Raw genomic sequence first — 24,781 nt, forward strand, 5'->3', positions numbered from 1 at the left:
CGCTGTGGCACGGACACTGCTACCTTACACATTGTAGACAGAGCTCTCCTAACCACACATGAAGGTGACATCTACCTCGTGATATTGCTGGACCGCCTTTGACACATCCCACTGTCTTGCAAATATGAATTTCGAAAAGGGTTCACTGGCAATGTTGTTCACTGGTTCCCCTCCTACCTTTCCAACTTACACCATTTCATTCACTTAGGCACCTGTATATCCCAGAGGATCCCTCTAACCTGACCTGTGAAGTTTCCTCTTCAAACTCTACATGAAGCCCCTGGAAGCATTACTTCTGGTAAGCAGCATTACAATTAACCTCTATTCCAATGTTGGACAACTGTACTTGAAAATCTCATCCACTTCCAATATCCCGCATGTCAAACACTGCCTGCACCTCATCCCGACCTGATTATCCAGCACTTACCCAAAGCTCAACTCCACCAAAACCAAATTCCTGTTTTTTGCCAAGAACAACATGCAAGAAATACTCCAAACCTAGCTCAGTAACATAAACCTTGAAGTCTTCAAGCCCCAACTTTCACCCAGTGCTACGTCACTTGGATTTGTTCTGGACACCAACCTCACTGGAATATTTTGCCAAGTAATCCAATGCAGTCTGGCACCAGGTCTCTCCGCTAAAGAAAGTGAAACCATTCCTCCCAGAAAATGACTTTAGAACTGTTGTTCTAGACCTCATACTCTTTTGCATCTGGATAGTGGAAATGCCCTGGTCCATGGCCTCCTAAACTCCACATCGGTCTCCTTAAGGGCATCCTTCACGGCGCAGCACATCTCATTCAGGGCCTGAAGAAATATTATATCACCTCCATTGTGATGGGACTCCACTGGCTCCCCCTGGCAGCCCACTCCATCTTCAAAACAAATGGCATTATTCACAGAGCTATCTCAACCATGACCTCCGCCTGTATAGCTGACAAGCTCACCACCTCTAATCACTCTTGACATGCTTGTAACTAGGATACCATCAGAATGCAGACAGAAAGAAAACACAAGGCAGGAAGATTTTGTCATCTATGCACCTAGGATCAATCAATCAATCAACCAGTCATTTATAGAGCGCGGCAAATCACCCATGAGGGTCTCGAGGTGCTAGATCTGTTACCTGCTGTGAGGAAGTTGTTTATCCAGACAGTCGATGCAGGGGGAGGTTGTTCCAAGCCTTAGTTGCCAGGTGTGAGAAGGAGTGACCTCCGCAGTTGGCTTGGGGGATCAGTGGGGTGAGAAGGAGGCTGAACAGAGGTGTCTGGATTTGTTGATGTAAGCTGGTCCCTCATTATGCAGGGCCTTGTGGGCGTGGGTCAACATCTTGAACTGGCATTTCTTCTGCATTGGGAGCCATTGTAGTTTCTTCAGAACGGGTGTGATGTGGGTTACTCTGGGGAGGTATGAGTCTTGCCGCTGAGTTCTGTATTGTTTGGAGTCTCTTCAGGAGGCGTGCAGCGTTTCCTACGTAGAGCGTGCTTCCGTAGTCTAGTCTGCTGGTGATGAGGGCTTGCGTGACGGTTCTTCTGGTGTTTACCGGGAGCCACCTGAGAATCTTGTGGTGCATGCGAAGGGTGTGGAAGCAGGTAGAAGAGCATGCGTTGACTTATTTCTTCATGGACAGTTTGTTACCCAGGATGATGCCGAGGTTACAGGCTTGGTCTGTTGGGTGAGGGGGAGTGCCGAGCTCTTTGGACCACCACGAGTCGTTCCACAGCGACTATTCTCATTTTCTCAGAGTTGAGTTTGAGACATTTATCCTTCATCCTGTCCACAATGTTTGTCATGCATTTGTGGAAGCTAGATCTTGTGATGGAGGGATTTTCGGACAGAGAGAGGATGAGGTGTGTGTCGTTGGCATATTACATGATGTCAGCCAGGGCGGTCATGTAGGTGTTGAAGAGGGTCGGGCTGAGGTACGAACCCCAGGCGGCTCCAAAGATTATATTATTGGGCAGTAGGAGACAGATCCTTTGGGTTCTGCAGGCGAGTTAAAAGGAGATCTATTTGAGGGGGTTTCCTTGAATCCCGATGTGGTGGAGTCTGTTGATCAGGATGTGGTGGGAGACTGTGTCAAACACGGGGACAGATCCAGGAGGATGTGGACTGCTGTTTTCTTGTAGTCCAGGAGGGCTCTAATGTCATCGGGCCCTGCAATCGGGGCTATCTCGGTGCTGTGGTTAGTGTGAAATCCAGTGTGGGAGGTGTCCAGGAGGTTGTGGTCTTCTAAGTGTTTGAGTGTCTAGTGGATCACTTTCTCAAGGACTTTTGCTGTGTAGGGGAGCAGTGAGATGGGCTGGTAGTTCTTCAAATCGACAGAGTCGGCAAATTTTTTTTTCAGGAGGGGCCTCACTTCAGCATGCTTCCAGTTCTCAGGGAAGGTGGCTGTAGCGATGGAGGTGTTCAGGACCTTCCCTTAGCCCGTTGTCAATTGTCTTGCCGCCAAGCTTGAAGATGTGGTTGGGGCATGGGTCCCTGGTTGCTCTTGAGTGCACAGAGTTCATGATGGAGAAAGTGTCTTGCGTGGTGGGGAGTTCCCAGTGGTTGAGCAGGTATTCGACATTTGCATTTGTGGGCGTGAGCAGATTCATGCTGTTTCTGGTGGAGGGTTTGTGCTAGAAGTTTTCGTAGATGGCCGAGATCTTGTCGTGGAAGACGTTTGCGAGGTTGTCGCACAGTTCCTGTGTCGTGTAGTTCCTACAAATCTATAAAGGATCTGCGCTTTTAGACAATATAAACTAAGGTATTGTGGTACAGGCTGATTCCAGACACCCCCAGAGGATATGTTAGTCTGTGAACCAGTTAGCGCTCAGTGCCACTTTGAGGCCCTGTTACCAAGGAGCGAATCATTTCTGGCAACTATGGAACATGACAACCCTGACCCCTCAGTCACTGGTGCTCACTTAGTCTCAGAGAGATACATAGAATAAACGGTGGGGACGTTTTTAATATGCATTTATAGAACCATCGTCATTCTAGTATAAAATACGTGTGCTGCAACAACCATTAGACAGAAACATATGTATACGGTTATAAGCAACAACAGGGTAAAGAAAATGTAGAATTCTACCATAGTGCCAAAACAATGAGTATATGCAGGCATATGGACACATGACGGTAATAATGGGTACTCCTTCGATGCTAACCTTAACTAGATGTACCTAAGTGTACCTAGCATGGGTGTAGGTGTATAGCCAAGAATCTCCCTAGAAAAGAGCCAACCCCATTGCCTGGTGTGAGAGAACGAAGGAACCCCTCTTGGTCTCAAGTTGGACACCCCCAAGGGATGTGAGATCACTGTGTGCTGGAGTGTCTGCGTGCAGGGACCTCAGCGTCTTGTGTCAGCATGGAAGTCTTTTTCTCCTCCTCCTTACACAGTGAAGATGTGGTATCTGTTCCTGAAAGGTACCCTCACTGGTTCTACCTAGATGTGACATGGTACTGTGGGTATGTCAGCCAAGGATGATGATAGTGGTGACCCTTATACAGAGTTATTCTGCAGAAGATGGTAATCCTGCTATGATACTGAGAATCCTAATGCATAATAAATTAGTCTAGTTTTCGGAGAAAACCACACGACATTTATGCGGCAGATAACTAGGCAAAAGTTCAGCGCCAGAACTGTTATGTAGAACAATGTTAGGACTTGTAGTTCAAAGGTCGTGCAACTACATAGGCCTATATCGGGGTACATTGGGGTTCATAACACCTGGGAGGGAGTGATGTTGTTCTTGATGGATGCGGGATTTATGAATTCCTACACAGTGGCAAATAGTTCTTTGCCATGGTTTGCACTGGCTTTAATGCAGTCTGCTAGGGCGTTTGTCTTGATTTCTTTCAGGAGGCTGTGTTACCAGTATGAGCGGTCCTGTAGGCGGTGCGGTCTTCTGTTTTTTTGCTGGTGCGCCACTTCCTTTCGAGGTGTTGGCAGTTGCATTTGGTTGAGTGCAGTTCCTTGGTAAACCAGTATGCTATTTTGCTTTGTACTTTGGCCTTGATTGTCTTGGCGGGGGCAATGGTTATGTATGTTATGTTATTTGGTTTTGTAAGGAGCAACAGTTACCAAAAAGAGGTTTCCCGGCTCCATTCTGTGATCCACTGGGCAAAGTTCTTTGCTGCTTGTTCGGGGTCGTATCGAGGGTCTTAAAGATGGGAGCGGAGCGTGTCGTTCCACTGGTCTTCTGATACTTTTTTCAGTAACATTCCTGTATCCATCAGAGGCACCCACTTCTTTCCAATAACCTGTTGACTATATCCTTGCCTTTAATTCTGCACTGTGCTCCACTGTCTTTAGACTAGGTTTGTACTATACCGATAACATACATACATACATATACACACATCGTAAACTATCTGCACAGGAATTAGTTAATTGGCTCACTTGTCCAGCTACTTTTACAAGCGTATAGTTAACTTAGACGGCACTCTCTGGTATGCTCTATCAGTCAAAACAAAATTCAGCTTTTAGAGCAATTAACTGAGTTCACAAACAATTAAATGTCTTGGTGTGACTTTTTACAACCACACAGGTTTGACATTTATCTCAATATCACATTTCCCACGCTGCCATTTAGGCAAGACATGAAGCCAAATCAATGGCTCAACCTATTTGTAGAGGCCCTTATTGCCATATAAGCACACAATCCCCTCACACTTCCTGCATGGCCTTTGCTACCATCAATTAAAATGCATTGTACTATGACCCTACAATGACTTTGCCCTCACTATCATTCAGACATCATGCACCTGAATGGCCCTCGCTAGCATACTGGGAAAATACATAGAAAACCAACCGTAAATCTCAGAATTATGTGCTAACTAACATGCAAACCTAGGTATGCACAACTGATATTTACACACGTTGGCACCATTAAACCTGACCTATTAGCATTGCCAATGTTTGTTTTTTATTTACTACTCTGGATACCAAACTTGTTACAAAAGTTCGATCCACTAACTACTTGAGTAATGATCATGTTTCTGATGCTGGAAAATTATTTTGACTTTCTTCAGGACATGATACTTTGCATCTTATCCTGCTGAAGGTGCACTCACTGGAGAAATACACAGTGTCTCGTATTCTGCACCAGTATTTGCAAAATTAGAGGGGCACTAAGGGAACCGGGTATTATTTGCACAGTGGAGCATTTCTCTGTTTACTAATGCTATTTATTAATAGTGTGCCCCTTTAGTTTGTGGGCACCACTTTACATACCTCCCTTACAGTCCTTTAGTTTCTTTCTTTTTGTGGTATTTGTGTAATTTATTCTGTCTTTAATATTCATTTTTCAGAAGAGGTACTTTTTCACCTCTTGTGAAATAATAATAGTTTATCCAAATCTTTCCAATACAATAATTGCAGTACTGACACACAAAGCTTTCTGTGACTGATATGCCATAAAGCACATATAAAATATCCCGTTCAACATATGCTACATTCACCCTGGCCCTATGCTCCTCTAAGACCTATAAGTTTAAACACAAATGTTTCCTGGTCCCGCAGACAAAGTTCTCTAAGGTATGAAGCTCAGCGAGTCTTGCTGCTTAGCAAAAATAATTAAGCCTTGAACATATCCCCATATTGCTTTTAGTTTCTCTACTGAGCATGAGTTTCAGATCTCTTCTCAGTCATTTCTAATAATTGCAACTTAATAGAAAGTGGGGCAGATCTTCTAGCCCCTCCAACTCTACAGTTGTATCGGTTAACATCTTCTGTGTACCTCTTCCACTGCCATGCTCTGTCCTTTAATAGAAGTAAAGTGTTATGAGTTCCCTAAGCAGGGGAGAGGATGTAGCCTACCGGCTAGGACGATCGATCTCAAATCTGGGGAACCGGGTTCGAGTCTCGGCAATGACGCTCAACATCCTGTGCAAATCACTTAATCTCCCCGTGCCTAACAAAAATCAATGTATTCTTGTGTAACGCAATTGGTGCTCATGTACAGTGCTCTGACACCTTCGGGTCAAGTTCTTGCTATATAAAACTACAGAAAAATAAAAAAAAAAAGCTCTATGAAGGCTAGTTGTTAAATACTCCTCTTCCATCTGGGGATCCTTAACATGTTCAAACCACCTTAGAAAGTTCAGCTGGATAGAAGGTGTTGGTCTCAAGACTTGTTGCAAATCATGTTGTCGTGGACAAGACTTGCTCTGAAAACCCTATTATGGGTTGGTAAATCTGCTGAATACATACAGCACACCTCTCCTGCGTTATACATGTTGAAAAAGAAACTGGGATAGCAGAAAACTGAAAACATGTAAACAGAAATGAAGTGTGAAAAGCCTTGGTCATTGTCAGCTAGATGTCTTGATTTGATAGACCTTCTAGAGCACATTCAAATACTTTTAGGAACTCTGTAACAATTTAGAATTTACACTAACATCAGAATCAATGGGGCCTTGAATATTCTCCACACAATGTTCATCCGTGCCCTGATAGATTTCCTGAGCAATCACAACCTGAAAGATCAAAATTTTCATTACCACTGTTGTTCTCTATATCGTCTCAAGAATGACCAACCATAACTTCTGATTTATTTCTCTTTTCTTCTTTCTCAACCTGCTCACCAAGTCATTAATACTGAGAACTCGGTTAGTGCTTTACCACTTACCATCAGTTAACTTGACTGAGTAACTTCCCTACAATGAAGACTTTCAGAGGAACTGAAAACATTGACAACCCAATAATGACAAAATGGGGGAATTCTGATCATGTATAAATCACTGAACCCAACTTTGGACTCTCTTACATTTTTTTTTTAATCAAACCACATTGTGTAGTTCTTTTGACATTTTTGTGATCAACTCTATTAGAATTATACCCAGTTAGCCTTGTCAGACAAAATCGTATCTTGGTGTGTAAACTTTTAGCAACTCTAATAGTGAGAAACCTGAAGCATATGGGGTACAATGATAAGCCCACATCTTCTTATGAAAATAACTTGATAGAAGAAACATTTGGATTTCTTTCACACAAAATTCTGTTAACTCTTTCCACCAGCCTATTCCAGAACGTGCTAAAAAAAAACTCTAACAGTTTAACAGCAGTGAATGAGACGTAGTGGGGATGGGCATGAGATAATTTTCTCTAAAGTCTCAATCCACGAGGACGTCAACATACTATTAGTGTTAGTCGCAAAAAGTTTCAACCTACCCATTTAGAAAAGTAGTGTACCAGCACCATTTCATATTTAAAATATGTTTAAGGAGCATGGACTAAGTATTGGAAATCCAATGATAGATATTGCCACAGACCTTTAGGATATTGGAACGATCATTAAGGGAGTGTTGCACACCTTCAAACCCTTGTCAGAGTTGGCACAACCTACACAAGTCTTAACATAATTGCTCATACATAAATGGCCACCAATAACATGCTGTGATTAATTTATTCGTTCCAGTTTCACCTAGTTGTTGTTTGAGGCCAATCAAAGAGCTCTAGGAGGAAAAACGTTGTCATCTCCCAACATTACATCTCCTTAGCATGACAATTCATTCTTGATCCTAAAGAAAACTTGCTAAGTGCCAGACAAGAGCCCAGAATCAAGTCTTTAACTGTGTGTGAAGTCTGGTCTTCCTTCATAAATCATAACCAGCTAATTTACATAATGTCACTTCTCACCAAGTTCACAGCATCATTCACTAAAACTGCTGGTCGTTCTGATTAAATAACAGAGGAGCCACATTCTTGTCAGGGAGAATCCTTCTAGATAAGACGTCTGCCCTGCTATTAACTGCTTTTCAGTTTTTCAGCAATCTACTCTACTATGAAATTGAATTCAAACCACTTTGATCGTATCCTAATTTATCTATCAGACGTGATGCCAGGTCTATTGCACAACAGCACAAAAATGTAAAGTCTTTTTATTGATTTTAATAACTAGTTGAAATGTCCCAGTGCTCACATACTGCTCAGTGCTTCCATTTGTACGGTAGAATATCTCTACTCAGACCACGTTTGTGAAGCAAAAGCTACTGTACTAACCTTTACTTTAATATTTTAAGTAAGAACCGCTCCAATGCCCATGTTGCTGGCATCCACTGTGACAGTACACAAGGCAGCCTCAGCAAAGGGAGTCAACGAGGGTGTATACATAATCTTGCTTTAGTTTTGAACCCTTTCAGAATCCTGTTGGGTCCAATTGAAAGTGACCTCCTTTTCAACAGGGCTCTCATGCATCTGGTCATAGTAGAAAACCAGCCTACAAAAGGCTAATTTTGCTCATTTACAACCAGAAATAATGCCAGCTGTTCCCTGTTCTTTGGCAAAGGAGCCTACTTGAAGACCTTAACCATTGGTTCCTTAGATTTAAACCCCATTGGTAATACAATGAACTATCTAGGCCATTGCATAAGAATCTACATTTGTCCATTTGTAAAACCATAGCATTATTTTATAACTTTGTCGAAAGCTTTCCCAATCTGACATTGTGCTCTTCCAGATTTTATGCAAATATCAGAGTGTCATACTGAAAGGCAGTGACCTCTTTTATGCTATTAAAGAAATTATTCATTAATCTCTGGTAGATGGATGCAACCAAACCAAACGGCATGCGTAAGTAAGCAGAAGAACCACTGAGAGTCCAATACCGCAGCAGTATTCCGTTTAGCAAATTTGGTAATAAGTAGTATGTTAATCCAGAGTTGAGAAAAACTTTGCCCTCTCCATGGCAAACTAAGCTTGCCTTCTTTTTCCTGATTAAAACAGTGAAAGGCTCCCACTCTGATCATTCCATATGCTGAATTATGCCTTCCTTAGGCTTATACACTTAGCCGAACATTTCTGAGATTTTCCAAGTCTCCTGGATTGCCGACACCAGTCTGCGAGCGCCCTATCATTTACCACTGACATCTACATAATCCTGTATTATGCTCCTGTGAATTGGCACATATGGCTGCTGTTGACTTTCACAAGCTGGAGCCGAGCACTGGCAGGCTGGGAGACCGGTTCCGTGCCCGCATCTGCTTGCCTAGCAGTGACCAGAGAGAAGTGGGGGAAACAGGTGGGCAGAGAGATCATTAATATGATAAGAAAGACAGAAAGGAGAGGTAGGAGAAACTAGAGGTGTACTGAAAAATCATTCATTTCGAAGAGCTAGGTCTCACCATGCTAAGTTTTAATAATTTTTCTTTAGAAACACAGTTTCATGTTGTCAAACTGCTCCAGTTTGGCACATAGTACAAGACAAAAGGCTAATTTGAGAAGCATAGCCACAAGGCACCAGGCCCTTTTCTTCATGTTCAGTGTTCCCGCCCCTTAATTTCTTATTCCCAAACTTTATTTCCCACCCATACTCCCATCTTAATCAATACAAAGTATACACTTTGTGTATAGTCTCTTCCTTTCACAGGACATCATGCTGGTTCCCAGTGTATGTTGCTGTTTTTCTTTTGGATGGCATTCAAGGATTTGTATTGCGGCTTCTGGCTTGTTATTACTGCGCCTGCGTGAAAGTCACATGTGGTACAGGCTTCAGTCCCACTCCGAGGCCCAAAGACGAACTAATAGAGAGGTCAAAGAGAAACATATTAAAATCAAAATAAAATGATTTCACTGTATACCACCTATCTCTATTCTAATCCCATTTACTTATAAAAATCTTTCGCATTAGCATTTTAGTAAATTTGCATGTTTTATTTCAAGACGAAGCAGGTGCTTTACATGTGAGTTTCAAGCGGCCATTTTGATTACTATTGCGCAGCTGCAAAAAGTTCCCTCCAAGCACAGACTCGCCATTACTACGTAGATGTAGTTGACGCATGCGCAGTACAGAATCCCGCGTTAGCAGCCATTTTAAGTCCCACTCGGGTTACATGTTAGTACCACACATAGGCAAGCTTCCCCTAAACTCAAATGTATGAACTGTAGTGCATTTTAATACTTACAAACATAATTATTATGGTATTATAAGTTATTTGAGAGTATTTCATCCAAGCAAGTCTCTTTTATACGAGTCCTTGCTCCATCACTCCCACCTACCACACGTTTTCCTGCCTCCCGCCTAGCCCTGCCCACTGCCTCCCAGCACCCCTCCTCCTCCCAGGACCTTCTTAATGGAGGCCGCTTAATGGAGGCCGCGTAACCCCATTGAGCAGGCCCAAGGCTCAGCTCTCCCGTGCTGCTGCACCGTTCTTCCTCCTCCCTGTTTTTCTGAGTTCTTTCTCCTGCTTCTCCCTCATTTTTCTGCTCTCTCCTGACTCCTCCCCCCCCCCCCCCGTTTTTTTAGTGCTTTCTCCTGCTTTGCCTCTTTATTTTTTTTACTACTTATTTCCTTCCTCTTTTTTTTCTAAGTGCCTTCTCCAAGTGCAGCCAGCAACTCTAGCACTTGGACACCCTCACGGGTGATTTGCGCACTTTATAAATCCTAATTGATTGATTTTTGACTTAAAGTTTTTTCAAAATATCATTTGGCAAGGCTTGTTTAATGAGTTTGAAGTATTTAGCTTGCTGATTTTGTTTTCTTCTCTTCTGACCAAAACATATTCACTTTAGATACACTCATCGTCAGTCCTAGTACGTTCTTTTCAGAATCTTTGGACTGAGCATAGGCAACTCTTGCTGCTGTTACACCCCTAGCACACAGATATGCATGTACTTCTGCACCTCCATAAACATCATCCTGTGATGTGGATTCCACTGACCTCTTTTCAGAGGTTAAAAGTGGGTCTGGGCGTGTACATTTGGCCCCTGTTTAATCAGTGCTTTTATTTTTAAATTAAATATGAACATCTCTCTGCATTTGATTGTGACCTATCCTTCCCTTTAAAGGTATGTTTTGTTTCCTGAAAACTCACAACTCAGTTATTTTGAAAGCTGTTATCCATCGACTTGTTCTGTATTGTCTTAGGCCTTCTTCTCCCTGTGTAGTTCCCTTGTGTTTTCTGGGATCCCTCATTGCCATTCAATTTTCATCTTGAACCTACTGAAAAAAACAGGATTTGTTAATTTTTTCACATCTTGTATAATTATTCAGTGTCCTCTATAGTCACATTGCCAAAGGCTCTGTAGTCTTTGCTTATCAGGTGATCACCCTGGGGGTCTGCGGCAACTTTGGGTATGTCCCCACTTTCTTCCCCAAATTTTTTCCTACTCCTTTTTCAAGTCTGTTTTGTTGTTTTTCCCACATAAAATGAGTGTAATAGCATGAAGATCTTCCTGCTCCTCTGATGCACTCAGATTGGCAGTTCTTTTGTTCTTTCAGTGTATGCCTAAACCCGCGTTCCACTGATTCGCTGTTCATGCTTGTACTATCAGGTGGAGCTTTACTTTTACCTTGACTTCCTTTGTCTGCCCATCTTTGATACCTTATTCTAATTTGACAAGTTCTTCTAAAGGCTGTCATGATCAGCCCTATCTGTTTCCCCCATGTTTGTGAGGCTGTTGTGCATGTTTTCTTTGGCTTTCAATCTTATTCGATACAATACAGAACCAAAAAAAGGCCTGTTTAATCATCTGCAGGTGCCGAACTGTCTCACTCGCCACTCTCCTAGTCCAACCCAGCGCCAAGAAACCGTCCGGTGTATGTGCGCTTTACAATGCTTCTGGAAATGGCATGGGCAAGCTTTGGTGCTTCACAAGTGACAGTAACATAACATAACCTTGAGTATTAATTTGTACTCTTGTTATTGTGCCTTTAACTTCTAGCAGATTTCATATAGGAGCAGCCCGTGCAGGTAAGAGCAGTGGGGCGGGGTGGGGGGCGATTCGACAGACGACAAGAGAAATTTAAATATTTATTTAATTTTCCCACGTCGTAGTCTGTCGACTACTGTTCCCTACCCCTGCCCATTCCCCCACTTGGCCCCACTGCTCTTACCTGCACGGGATGCTCCGAATTTAATTTGGTCCTTATAATGTGCTACATTTATGCACATTTGATAGCTAGTGGCAATTCGTTCTAAAGTTATTTTTTTAATGCATTACATCTGTTACACAACATATATATATTATCTACGGTGAGTTTCAAGTGGCCATTGAGTAAGTCAGGGAAACTACAGCTTTAACAAAATTGCACCTCCATGAACATGTAGGGCGCAATTCACAAAGCGATTCCCACGTGCAAGGTCAATTTACGTGTCTTAATGGCGTGATTTATGTGACTGCAAATTCAAATTTTTTGTTTTCTTACTCAACAAGATTTTATAGTAATTAAATCAATATACCTACTAACAATATCATAATAAGTATGGTTTAATCTTACATGGGCATAAAGCTGCTTTCATTGGCTTTGGACGGGTGCGCCCTGGAATGCTTGTACGTACCCACAAACCTGTGAGTTTGTCAGTATTCTCAAGCCCGCTTCCACCCAGGAAACTGTTGGAGATGTACTCCTGTCAAAGAGAGGAGTAAATCCAATACCACAGATTATTTTATAAGAAACACTCACAAAAGCGGTGGGTGTGTACAGGAAACTGTTTTCTTCACTATTCTATTTTATTCTATTCTAGTCTAGTCTTGGCATTTCTAAAGCACATGGCTGCCCAGCACTGACAAATCATAACCAGTAGCCTCACACAATTACATAGACCACAAGGTCTTTAACTGCGAAAATAAATTCCCTATGGAGAAAATAAAGTTAGCAAGTGCAACTGGATATTTTACAAGCATTTACAAATGTAAAACTATAGCCCATACAATTATTCAGGTGCAACACCTTACATTTCAGAGTTCACCTTAGTAGCTGTATCTATCGACAAATTCAAAGAATACTCCTGGAACTCTAAGTGGATTCTATACATTCTGAAATCCACATTCAAATGCAGGGGTAAATTTGCAATTTGTTTTCGGGAGGCTGGCCCATCAAACCTTTCCAGGGCAGAAATGTAATTTGTTGTCGCTCAGCACAAGGCTAATGTCCGAGCTAAAAATATGTGTTGAAGAATATGACCCTTCTTTTGTTTCTTCACTACCAAATGTGAATGGTAATTCATAAGGGAGCATGTGGTCTTTCTCTTCCTCCTTTATGGCATTCTCATTTCAAGGTCGTACTTTACAGAGGAATGGAAATATTCATTTTCGACGACTTGGCTTGTGATTGAAGCGAGGATCTAACTTCTTAGTGCTGCTCTGGGTGCATTATTCACTAGTCTCAGTATCCCTTTCAGGCAGTAGAGTGGAAGACAGGTGTCTGCCCGTCATCATGTTGCTGCCGTATTACTATTGAGTCACCTGAATCTACCCAATGCAAGTTCAGATTTAAGAATTGGAAATCTCGAGGAAACTTACAATGATCACTTAAATTGCACCCACGAGAAGTCACCATCTACGATTCTGTGATGAGAAAGAGGCAATGGGACACAAATACATTGAGGTTTCTTACTTTTGTCTTTCAGAAATTGGCAGCAGAGTGTGAGAGTGCTGGATACCCGGGGACACTTATCCCATATAAATGTGACTTGTCAAATGAAGAGGAGATCCTGTCCATGTTCTCTGCAATCAAGACATTGCACCAGGGGGTGGATGTTTGCATTAACAATGCCGGCCTGGCACGACCTGAGCCTCTACTCTCTGGGAAGACTGAGGGCTGGAGGACCATGATAGACGTGAGTATGAGGCAGCAATTTCAATACAAATATTAATATGGGAAATGAAACCACTTTAAACTGCGCTCGCCTGTTGTTTGATGGGGAGTACAGTCAAACAAAATACACACACTAGCAGTGTATCACAGTGACTGGATAACTTCCTTGGACTGCATAACTTTAATATTTGCTATCAGCATCACTTTTCTCACTCTCCTTGCTGTGCCACTCATTGAGATACCATATTTTCACACTCCACATCTGGGGCCAGATGTACGTTACACTGCTCTCAAATTACTTGTCGCAATTTGTGATCAGTGTTTTTGCAACCATTGTACTATTTTGCTGTATTGGTTGGTCAGTTTGCAAAATACAGATTCGTAGGGGGTCCCAATTCGACCTACCCCATGAATATTTTACGAGGTAGGACCCAAATCATGAACCACTAAGAACTATAACCTTCACAGAGATGGTGCCCTGCAGTCACAGTTCCCAAGCGTTACTCTCTTTCCTAAATGCAACCCTAGTCTTATGCTATACAAATATGAGGTACAGTGACCGCGAGGGAGAGTAGAGTTCTGAGCCTTTTGAGGTCCGTTCTTAGGAACGGTTAGAAGCACAAAAAACAGGCCAAAATGCGACATTATCAGAGGCTATTGAAGAAAAAAAAATCTAAGTAAAATAAAGGTTTACTTGAAATCATGTAGTGGCAGTAAAAGTCATACATACTGCATCAAAAGACTTCCCTATGCCTCTACACTCTTAATGCGCTCAAAAATCAGACCACATGTTTGAAATATACACTGAAGGATGTATGGACTTTAGTTTCTTTAAGAAATGGAAAACATACTATGTCGAATGATTATTAAAGATGTATTTGATATAAGGATGGAATGAATAAACAAACACTAGTGCAAATATTGAATCGTGCTATATATATATAATATCTATCTACATAGATATATATATTAATTACCTACTGGCGGTCACAATGTTGGGGACTGCGGGCGAGCCCCAATGCACCCACTGTCCCTGCCGGCTCCCTGCCTCCTGCGGGACGAATTATGCATTATAAGGTGAATTCAAGATTCCTAGCACGGTGTTGGCCCTGAGACTACTCCCCCATATGCTAACCCTTATTCATGGTGACCAGAACAAATTTGTACCGAACTGGCCTACCTCCCTGAACCTCCGTGGAGCATACCATATCTTATAACATCCAGCTATCCGTCTGTGTCCACAGGCCTCATCATGTCAGTAGACCTTGAGAAGGCTTTTAGCTATGTACAGAGGATTTTCACCACGCAGATCTGCTCAAGAAGGTGCTGGGAGGTGGCTGGATGAAATGGGTTTGTCTTTTGTATACAAATCCCACAGTGAGGGTCAAAACAGGCAGTACCATCTCCGCTCAATATGGGATCTACAGAGTTACCAGGCAGGGAGTACCCCTCTCCCCTCTTTTGTTTGCCTTGGCTATTTACCCATTGGCGGAGCTTTCCCATAAAATAAGGTGTGGGCTATGGGGTGATGGTAGAGGGCAGGCAGCATATTATATCCTTCTATGTGGACTACTTGTTGCTCTTGTCTGGCAGATGGCCCTCGTGGAGTTGTAATTGCACTGACTGTTAAGTGAATCCTCTGCCCTTGCCGGACTTCATATTAGCAAAGCTAAAACGCACCTGTTCCCCATGACGGTAAGTGCAGTGCAACCGTCCGGTCTGCCTCTGGGACTGAGTTGGTCGCAAGTGTCAATTAAATATCCAGGAATCTAGGTGTTTCTTTCGTCGGATGACATTTGGAAGGGTAATCTGGGGAAGATGCTCTGTTCGCTCAGGTCCTGGGTTCAGTTTTGCCAATGCTTGAAACTGTCAGTCATGGCTCGGATCTCACTGTCCAAGAGGGTTATGTTGCCAAGGTATACCATACTTCGTTGTCAATCTCCCTGTTATGATCTCACGCTCCTGGTTTAATCATCTGGATACCTTACTCCGGGAATTGATCTGGGACGGTGGTCATAATAGAGTCTCACAGGATGGCCTTCGAAGATCCCCCATAGAAGTGGGGTTAGGTGCCTTAGATTATGAACTGTATAATTTGGCGAGACAACTCCAGTGGATCTTCCAGTGTCTAAATGGAGATCATCAGGAAGAACTTGGACCCATTGAATTGCCTGGTAACCAAGGGGGCTTTATTGGCCAGCCTCCTCAATCTGGTGGTGGTGATTCCAAGCCCTATAGTGTTACTGAATGTTGCACTGAAATCTTGGCAGAGATGTTTGCGGAGGTCCGCTGGGACTCCTCAATATGCCCTGACTTTACCGCTTGTAGGGCTACCTCATTTTTACGAGGCAGCAGTTGTCTGCTTGGATGACTGCAGGATTGGCAACGATGGGAGATTGTTACCAATTGGGAACATTGATCCCATTGGAGGACTTAATAGCCCAGTGTCATTTACCCCCTGCCCAATTCTTGATATATAATGCAAAAAAAGATGGATTTAGGCCCAGATCTCTGTACTGGGGTGAATGTATGACATTGTTCTGCATTGTGTCCATCCAATATTTGTTTTGCATTTGTCACCCTGAGTGGGACGGGTATGCCCAGACGTGGGTCCCGTGCTCTCCATGCCACTGGAATCAAGCTATTCTGGCTGAAGAGTGGTGTAACCCTGAAACCGGTCCTAGGATGCTTGTTTCCAGTCCAGGGAGGACCTGGCTTGGCAATTCGGACTGGACTGTTCCCATGAGGCACAGGGTCAAGACTGATTTGCATATGGCTGGGTTCAAATTGAAATGGCATGGTGAGCAAAAAACCGATGGATTTAGGCCCAGATCTCTGCACTGGGGTGAATGTATGACATTGTTCTGCAATCTGTCCATCAACTGTTGTTTTTGCAGATTTCCCCATAGCAACTAATTAGCCGGTTTTTCAGGGCTGAGCAGCAGACAGGCTCCTTCATAGCCACCCCCTCCCCTCCCAGCATGCTAATGCATATAGACTAGAGACTCCAGAGGTGCCTAAACCTCTGTGGGACATGTTACACTATGTAGACGAACAGAGTCCCAGGACTGCTTCACTTTAGTTTGCTTTTTGGTTTTATATTATGTATTTCTCGTTATTAGTGTTTTGGCTGACACAATTCCTGTTGCAGAGTTCATACGGGGAGAAGTTCCTGATTGGTACTAGAAAGGTCACGTTTCACAAAATCCAATTAAACCGATGTTACAGTGTGATGATTGTGCGCTGGTTCACTGATAGGACACAATGACACAGTTATGTTATTCACCATTATGGTTCTTTGTATCCTGATCTTCATTGACTCCAAAGCCAGGCTGTGGTCATCTTTATTATATGTTCTAGTTTAGAGGGAATATACTGATTAGTGATCAATTGACCCACTTGTATGATTGTAATATGTAAATGACAGTTCCCTTGCAAAAGGATGTTTTATTGATAATAGCAAATAAAAATATGTTTAAAAAAAGTTAGGGAGCCTTTATAAAATATTGTCATAAATTCAGAGCCACAAGACTGCAATGTCTTACTAAGGCGATAAGGTCAGCAATACAAAATGAGCAGAAAATCTGTGCCACTAGAATCTATGTAAAAGATTCCCTGATTTCACTTCAGTCATTAGATCTCTGGAATACACAAGTTACGCATGAGATCTTCGAAAACAGATTGAATACAGGAGCAAGGAGATATCCCTCCTTCAAGACCAGGCTATTCTGTCAAAACTATCCCATGCTTAGATGCTGTTGAATTCCTTATAGTCTGAAAATGGAACCATTGCTTGCATCAGGATATTCAATCCATGTAAAGAAACCATTCATGCTTTTTCAGTTTGGATGTCTCCTGTTGTGCGATAATACACAACCATGGGTTAAAAACTGTTGAAATGGGGTCTACAGACTATGTGGCAATACAAAAGAAGACAAAATACACTTGTTCTGCACCTCCCCATCTCTTTTGGATTACAGAAGGGCGTTATTACGTTCTGCACAATCCGATAATCCATCATGGCCACTTTTGACCCATAGGACACAATATTGAATTGTCAATTCAACTGAAAAAAATTAAAGGGATTTGCATGTACTTCTGTGGTTCATGTTTATGTGGAAACATTAAAGAGAGGCTCAGATAGATGAACATATTTTAATCTTAAAATTTGAAATTATTTTATATCATGTTATTGCAAGTTTTATTGACAAATGGCTACTTTTCGTTTTTTTGTACTGTGTTTTGTATATGCAATGATTTTAGTTATTTTGCATAATATATTCTTACCAACTATCAATCTTATCAAGAAACAACAATACCTTTTCGACAACATACAGATACTACCCTGGGAAAGAATTGTATCTACATTACCGTCTCGACAACATGTACAAGTTCAGCACACAGAGAGAATCATATATTTATTCTTTGTAATCCTCCCATATCTCTGGTATTGCAGGGTGTTCTCTATATATCTTACATCACTTCTGGCATTTCTAAGCACTGTATATAAAATATGTTGGTATCAATAGGTATTCAATTTATTCATCTTAAAGATGGTGGACGGCTGAGATATACTTTATATACATAAATGTATCCCTCCATACTGCCACAGACCCTCTGGATTTCGAAGCCGGCTAAACTGCTATCACTTTTGAAAAAATCCTCCTTGGACCCCAACACACCTGCTAGCTATAGACCCATATCCCTCTTGCCGGCCGTGGCAAAGGTATGCGAGAAAGCAGTTTTTAAACTGCTATTCACCATTATTGAGGCACCTGGCGCCCTCCACCCAGCTCAATCTGGATTCAGGGCATCCTATAGTACGGAGACGGCCTTAGTTGAAATATCTGCGGCAATAAGGGAATGCTTGGATGCAGGCGGCAGAGCGGCTCTAATTTTATTGGACCTCTCTGCCGCCTTTGACACGGTGCCTCATCATCATTTGCTTGCTCACCTCTCAAGTATTGGGATTTCTGGCCAGGCCTGGGATTGGCTCAAATCCTTTTTAGAGGACAGGACCCAGCAGGTATGGCAGCCCCTGTTCTTCTCGGCCCCCAGACAGGTGACTACGGGAGTAACGCAGGGGTCTACTTTGAGTCCCCTGCTCTTTAACATCTATGTCACTCCCCTGATATATCTAGCAGAGGAGCTGGGAGCGAAGATCATCACTTACGCCGATGATACCCAGCTCCTCTTCACCTGGAAGAAAAATGATCTGGGCCCGGACAAAGTGAAAGTCTGTCTCTCGCTGTTTTTAAATGGCTTGCACTGGCGCAGTTGAAGTGCAATGAAGACAAGTCCGAAGTTCTCCTGTACGGATCCTTTCCCCGCGTTTTAGGGAAGCTATCTGGCCTACTGAATACCCCCCGCCCAACTCTGTCGGCAACCTGTTAAGAACCGGGGGGTTTGGTTCAGTGAAGACCTCAGGTTTTCTATACAGATTTAAAAACTGGCGGGAGTGTGCCTTGGTACGTTGAAATCCCCCAGAAAGTTCTTTCCCCTTCTGACCCGGCCAGCCAAGGAAATGGTGACTCTTGCTCTTATCCTGTCACGTATTGACTATGCCAATGCCTTATACATTGGCCTGCCCAGTTACCATTTAAAAAGGCTGCAAACCATACAGAATGCGGCAGCTAGGCCTCTGCTCGGAATCCCAGGAAGATCAAGCATGAAGCAACACATTCGGGACCTTCATTGGCTTCCTGTGGCCCGCCGTGTTCAGTTTAAAGCTCTCGTTTTGGCACATGGAGCTTTACACGGTGAGGGCCTACTCTACCTTAGGAGACGCTTTACCTTTTATGTTCCACGAAGGCATTTACACTCCGCTGTTCACCGGCTGACAGTCATCCCTCGTTTCCGCCTCACTAGGATGTACGGCAGCTCCCTATCTTTCAAGGCGGCTGAAGTCTGGAATTCCCTTTGATGGAACTGCGCAACATTCACGACACTAGGGTGTTCAAGAAACTTCTCAAAACCCTGCTTTTTAACTCATTCCTGTTATGTTTAGCCTCCTCAGCTTCCTTCTACTAGCATTTCGCGCCGGGACACTCTACAGTATCCGTGCGCTCTCTAAATGTAGCGTAACATAACATAACTTGCTGAGATTCAAATGCGTGAACAGTCAATCACAGCTATGTTCCAGCTGCAAATGTTCAGCTAATTAATCTCTCTCTCTCTCTCTCTCTCTCTCTCGCTCGCTCGCTAAAACAAGAAGATGCTTGTGAATCTATGAAAGATGCAATGTGGACTTTCTAATTGCATGTTTTCTTTTTAAAAACAAAATATAGTCTATCAAACCTCAACTAAGAGTAAAAAGCAAATGGGTGAAGCAAAAAAAAGTCCAGAATGCTGTCACTGCACCAAACATTTCCTCAAATTCAGCAAGGCGATTGCATGTACTTATAGACCTCCTTAATGTGTACTTTCATGTGCCAATTTTCAAGAAGCACAGGAATCTCTAGGATCTACTGTTCGGTATGAACATTTTTAATTTAATGGGCTACTGTTCGGCCTAAAATTGCCCCAAAAAGCATTCTCAAAATACCTGGCAGTGGAAGCAATTCTGTGTGCAAACCAATCAAACGTGTGACTTGTGGACAAGAGACTATTTATCCCTCCCAAATAAAATACAAATACTGAACATCACCACACTATCCAGGGATCTCCTGGCATCATCATCATTAGATTCAGTGGAGTATTGACATACTACTGGATGCTGGATTGCATTAGACTACTGCAGGAGTGTCTGGGATACTAATTTCTAGGACAGGTCTTCTGTAGATCGAAACACAAGCGATCCACAACTGACTTTGGCTTTTTTGGGGCCTCCTCACTCTGATGGTGCAGTGAGCACCAAGCCCACGACTGTGCATACCTGTCACACTTAGAGTGTCTCACTTCAAAGAACAAAACAGTGATGAGTGGAGTGCATAATTAGTTTTTTAGTTGCTAGTAATTGCCGTGTTACTAGTCATATTGTCTACTATGCCACTCCAGACAGAGACCAGTCAAATGCAAACTAGACTTAGTCCTGCACCTGTAGTAACAGTCTAGCCTGGATTGCTAGATTGGCAAGTATAGGTCTCCTCTCATATGAACACAAGCCACCCGAGTCAGGTTGGAGTCAATGCTGAGATTATAGAGAAGACAAGCTGATCCCAGCAGAAGTATCACAGTCTTTGTCAGTGTGGATGAAGCACATCAGTTCGATGAGAGGAGTTCAGTTCAAATAGCCATAGTCAAAGCAGACCGTCTACAGTTTTTCAAATCATAAGGGTGAACCCAACAGAAAACACAAGTAAACATCCAAAAAAACACCCATAACCAAGAAAAATTACAAGTGAACGGAGGAAATAGGAACTCGTGGCTCAAACCCTGAGAACAGTGCCAGACAGTATCACATAGATATAACAACCGAGGGAGGGGGAAGAGTTCCCTCTAAATCTAACAACGAAGGGGAGATGCGTCACCACATTTCAATATGCCTTGCTAGTTTTCATGGTAGGAGTACTATCACTCCTGTCAGAGAAATCTCACCTAACTATCAAAATGCTTTGATCAAGTAATACATATACTAGCCACAGAATGTAAGGCGCTGCTACTCGGTCATTCATAGTCACATAAGAGGGAGGAGCCAGGGCAATCGATGTAGCTGGGATAATGAGAAATATTAAATCCATCTCCTCATGGAAAACTCCGATCTTGTCTCTAGTGTGCTTAGCATTGAATTTAGGTCAGTTGCCCCTTCCGTATGTTCCATCCTATTGACATTTAGCAATCCTTGGGATCTCCCACTAGCTGGTTTCAAGCCTGTTGCAGACACCTCCATGACTTTTGTTTATGGTGGCATACCTGGGAAGTCTAGAATGAGAGTAACTAAGGGAAAAAGACGATCCAATTACTCTTCATCAGGTTGACTGACTGGTAACGGGCATAGTCATTTTAGAATGTGACAAATTAGCTCCTAGGTTAACTGATAAGAGTAGCACTTTCCGATAGAAGACCTTGGTCACAGTGAAACTGATCTAAAGATAACTTTAAACTTACAGACAATGGACAGTCGACCATATGCGAAATGCAGCACCCGTACCATCAATCACCCATATAATATAAACAATAGACAATTTTGTGTGCCGAAAGCCAAATGTGCCCCCTGTCCAGGAGCACCTCCCCACTGAAGGGGATACAAGACAAAAACGACTGGATTGGCTCTGCACCACAATTTGTCAACAATAAAGTCCGTAAAAGAATATGTGCATAGTTATTAAAGGAATCTGATTTGATACAGAAAATCACTGCTAATGCAAAGTCGCCTTGTCTTATTCTTCTTTTTTATTCCATTTTAACCAAAAGTCATCAGCCAACACGTTTCGTCCTCTTAACATAGGACTTTTTCAGGGCGGAGTGAAAGACCCGAACAGAGCGCGGTCTGCTAAACAGCCATTGGGCTGTCCGATGGCTGTTGAGGAGACTGCGATCTGCTCTGATCCAAGTCGTGCTGGATATTATCCACCATTTGCTGTAAGTTCTTAAATGAACTTACTGTCTTTACATTACTCTATTGCTATGATTATCATACCATTTACTCTTGGATATTGGACATCTGCATAGCTTTATATCGCTTTCTTTTGGATTACCTGTATAATACTACAAACAGAAACCACTTGGTTGTAATAGTCTTCCGCATGAGACAGCATCAGTTGCAATTGGACAACAACAGATCTGATTGGTCTGTGGCTGGTCTTTCACTCCGCCCTAAAGAAGTCCTATGTCAAGAGGACGAAACGCTTTGGCTGATGACTTTTGGTTAAAATGGAATAAAAAAGAAAAATAAGACAAGAAGACTTTGCATTAGCAGTTATTTTCTGTATCATATCAGATTTATTTGATAATTATGCACATATTCTTTTACGGACTTTATTGTTGACAAATTGTGGTGCAGAGCTAATCCAGTGGTTTTTGATCTAAGGATAACGTCACAGAACAGCTCAACCCTGGCAAGAAGCTAGTTAACCAAGTTTGGCGTAAATATATTATGCAGCATTATATTTGCTTATTTCAGGAAACATTGTCCATTAACTCTATTCACATGAAAGGTTTTTCTAACATGAGTATACCAGCCCACCCTAGCCAGAGAGGTTGTGGCTTTGGAGGCTTGGCACATAAACAGTAATATCAAACTGCAATACAAAGAAAGTTTCTAATAACTCTGAGGATCACCAGCAGGTGGAGCTGTTGTTCCTGTCTGCCTAATGATTGACAACAATTGATGTTTATGTCATGATTATGGTAATGTAGTTTAACACCATATTTTAACCAAGTAAAGCGATTTCTCACTTAATGGAGAAGGAAGATTGATTGTGGGGCACACCATCGGGTCAGATGCCTTTTATTTAGCACCCATCAGGGGTCTCCCGTCAGCTGGCTCTGTTGACATGAAGATATAGTCTCCGCGCCACCAATGCTATGACGTGCTCTCACATACCATCCAAAACAACCTTCATCTCAGGGAAACACAGTAGCCACATTGATTACATTTTGATGAAGCTCTCCGATTGGCAATTTCTGGAAGATAGAACAGGGGACAAATACAGTGAGAGCAGCCACGATCCACTTCTAATACAAAGAAGCCTGCAATCCCTCCATAGAAGCCAGTCTCCGATTTCCTGAGTACAGTTGAGTTGGGACTTCTCTAGTGGATGGAAATAAATATTTTTTTTAAATCGAACATTAAATTGATTGTAATATTGCTTTGCAACAAATTACTAACTGCTTTTTGGTGGGTTTAATTTTGCTCTCTGGATTCTACTTTTATTCTTGATGTCTGCAAACATCTTGCCCCTTTCATATTAAAGAGGAATATAATGTGATCAGGTATTCGTCCCTGTACCTCTATATGATCATGGAACTCCTCGGTGACTTGCAGCATTCTCTTACTGTATGGAAGGAAGTGTTTTATCCCACATTTATTATCACAGAGTAAATCCTGGTTCCTTGCAAATAGAGGGTGCAATGTAGTAGAACGTGCTGGATAACAGCACACGCATGTACATAACAACAACGACCAACAGTCAACACGCAATGCTTACAGGATATTGGGCATGTGCATTGAGGATTCGGTGCCAGGCCTGGTCTACCCCCATTGTGCCACTCCGCACTGTGCATGGGTTTTGGCCATGGCCAACCTTCCACAGATGGCCAACTCCAGCTGCACACTGAGATCGGATCACACAGTTTAGCCTTTGAGCAGAACGTATTTTGTTAGTTTATGTGTTTATATTTTCACTGTTCTGAATCCATTTCTATAATTCCAATTTACATGAAGCTTGGGTTGGTAAAATTTGCATTAGGTTAGCAGAACCTGGTCTTGAAGCTTGCCCTGTATAAGCAGTATCTTCTCAGGATCCACTGATCTCCAGCACACCTGTGTGGGCTGGGGTCTGTGGTACCTTTCTTGGGAATCCACATATATCGAATAGGTACCGTTTATCCCTAGATTATTTATTTATTTATTTATTTATGTTTTATATGTTCCAAGAGAGTACCTGTTCAGGGTCCCCTTATTTGAGCCTGGGGTAGGGGGCATGTTGTGCGCACCCTGCCCCCTTATGTGGCCTTTATTCTCTGCCTGGTGTGGGGACAGTGGCCCGTATCTTGAACTGCCCAAAAAAAAACATTCTTGTGTGGTAACCAATCAGAAAACTCGTATCAGCGGCTGGAACCGCTGATCGGAAAGTACAGTGGAAGAAAAGGCTCCCTAAAGTCCCGACTGCTTGCTTTTAGCTGATTATGCCAAGTAGTTGTCAAATTCGATGCAAATTCGTCCTTTGGATCAAAATGTAAGGGACAAAATATGCCTTTTCAATAAAAAGTGTAGCTGAATCGTAACATCACAGTGGCGTCTGCTCTCTTTACCTCTCTTTTCTGCCATGTTGTTTTTTCTTGTGCCGTAGTATAATCAAAGGTATACAGTTCTATCCTCTGTACTAGCAGTTACATTCATATCGTGTGCTAGTACTACAGAAGCTACGCTTTTTAGGTCTCGCTGAGACAGCGAAAGCTGTCTCTTTGAGACATTTTGTAAGTGGGCTTTCAAAAGTGCTACCCACATTGTTTGCTGGCCTAAAGCTTGAGTGCACGATGGCGTGCACGTGCACAGCTGCTCCTCTGCTCCTTCCATTCCCCCCTCCCTTCTCACCCAGCCCTTTGATGCTCTGCTCGATTACTTTCACTTTCGCCGCCCTTCTCACCCAGCC

At 42.7% G+C, this 24,781-nt stretch overlaps 1 protein-coding gene across 3 annotated transcripts in view; it reads left to right on the forward strand.

Annotated features, from left to right (window-relative positions):
* DHRS11 (dehydrogenase/reductase 11) overlaps positions 1-24,781 on the forward strand; it is a 429,632-nt gene that overhangs the window by 107,949 nt on the left and 296,902 nt on the right. For all 3 annotated transcript variants that reach the window (XM_085649463.1, XM_085649465.1, XM_085649464.1), the window contains exon 2: positions 13,339-13,548. In XM_085649463.1, the coding sequence (XP_085505589.1) occupies positions 13,339-13,548 (210 nt within the window). The remainder of the gene's footprint in view (positions 1-13,338; positions 13,549-24,781) is intronic.

This window comes from Triturus cristatus, chromosome 3_2, assembly GCF_964204655.1.
Source record: "Triturus cristatus chromosome 3_2, aTriCri1.1, whole genome shotgun sequence".
Lineage (NCBI taxonomy): Eukaryota > Metazoa > Chordata > Amphibia > Caudata > Salamandridae > Triturus > Triturus cristatus.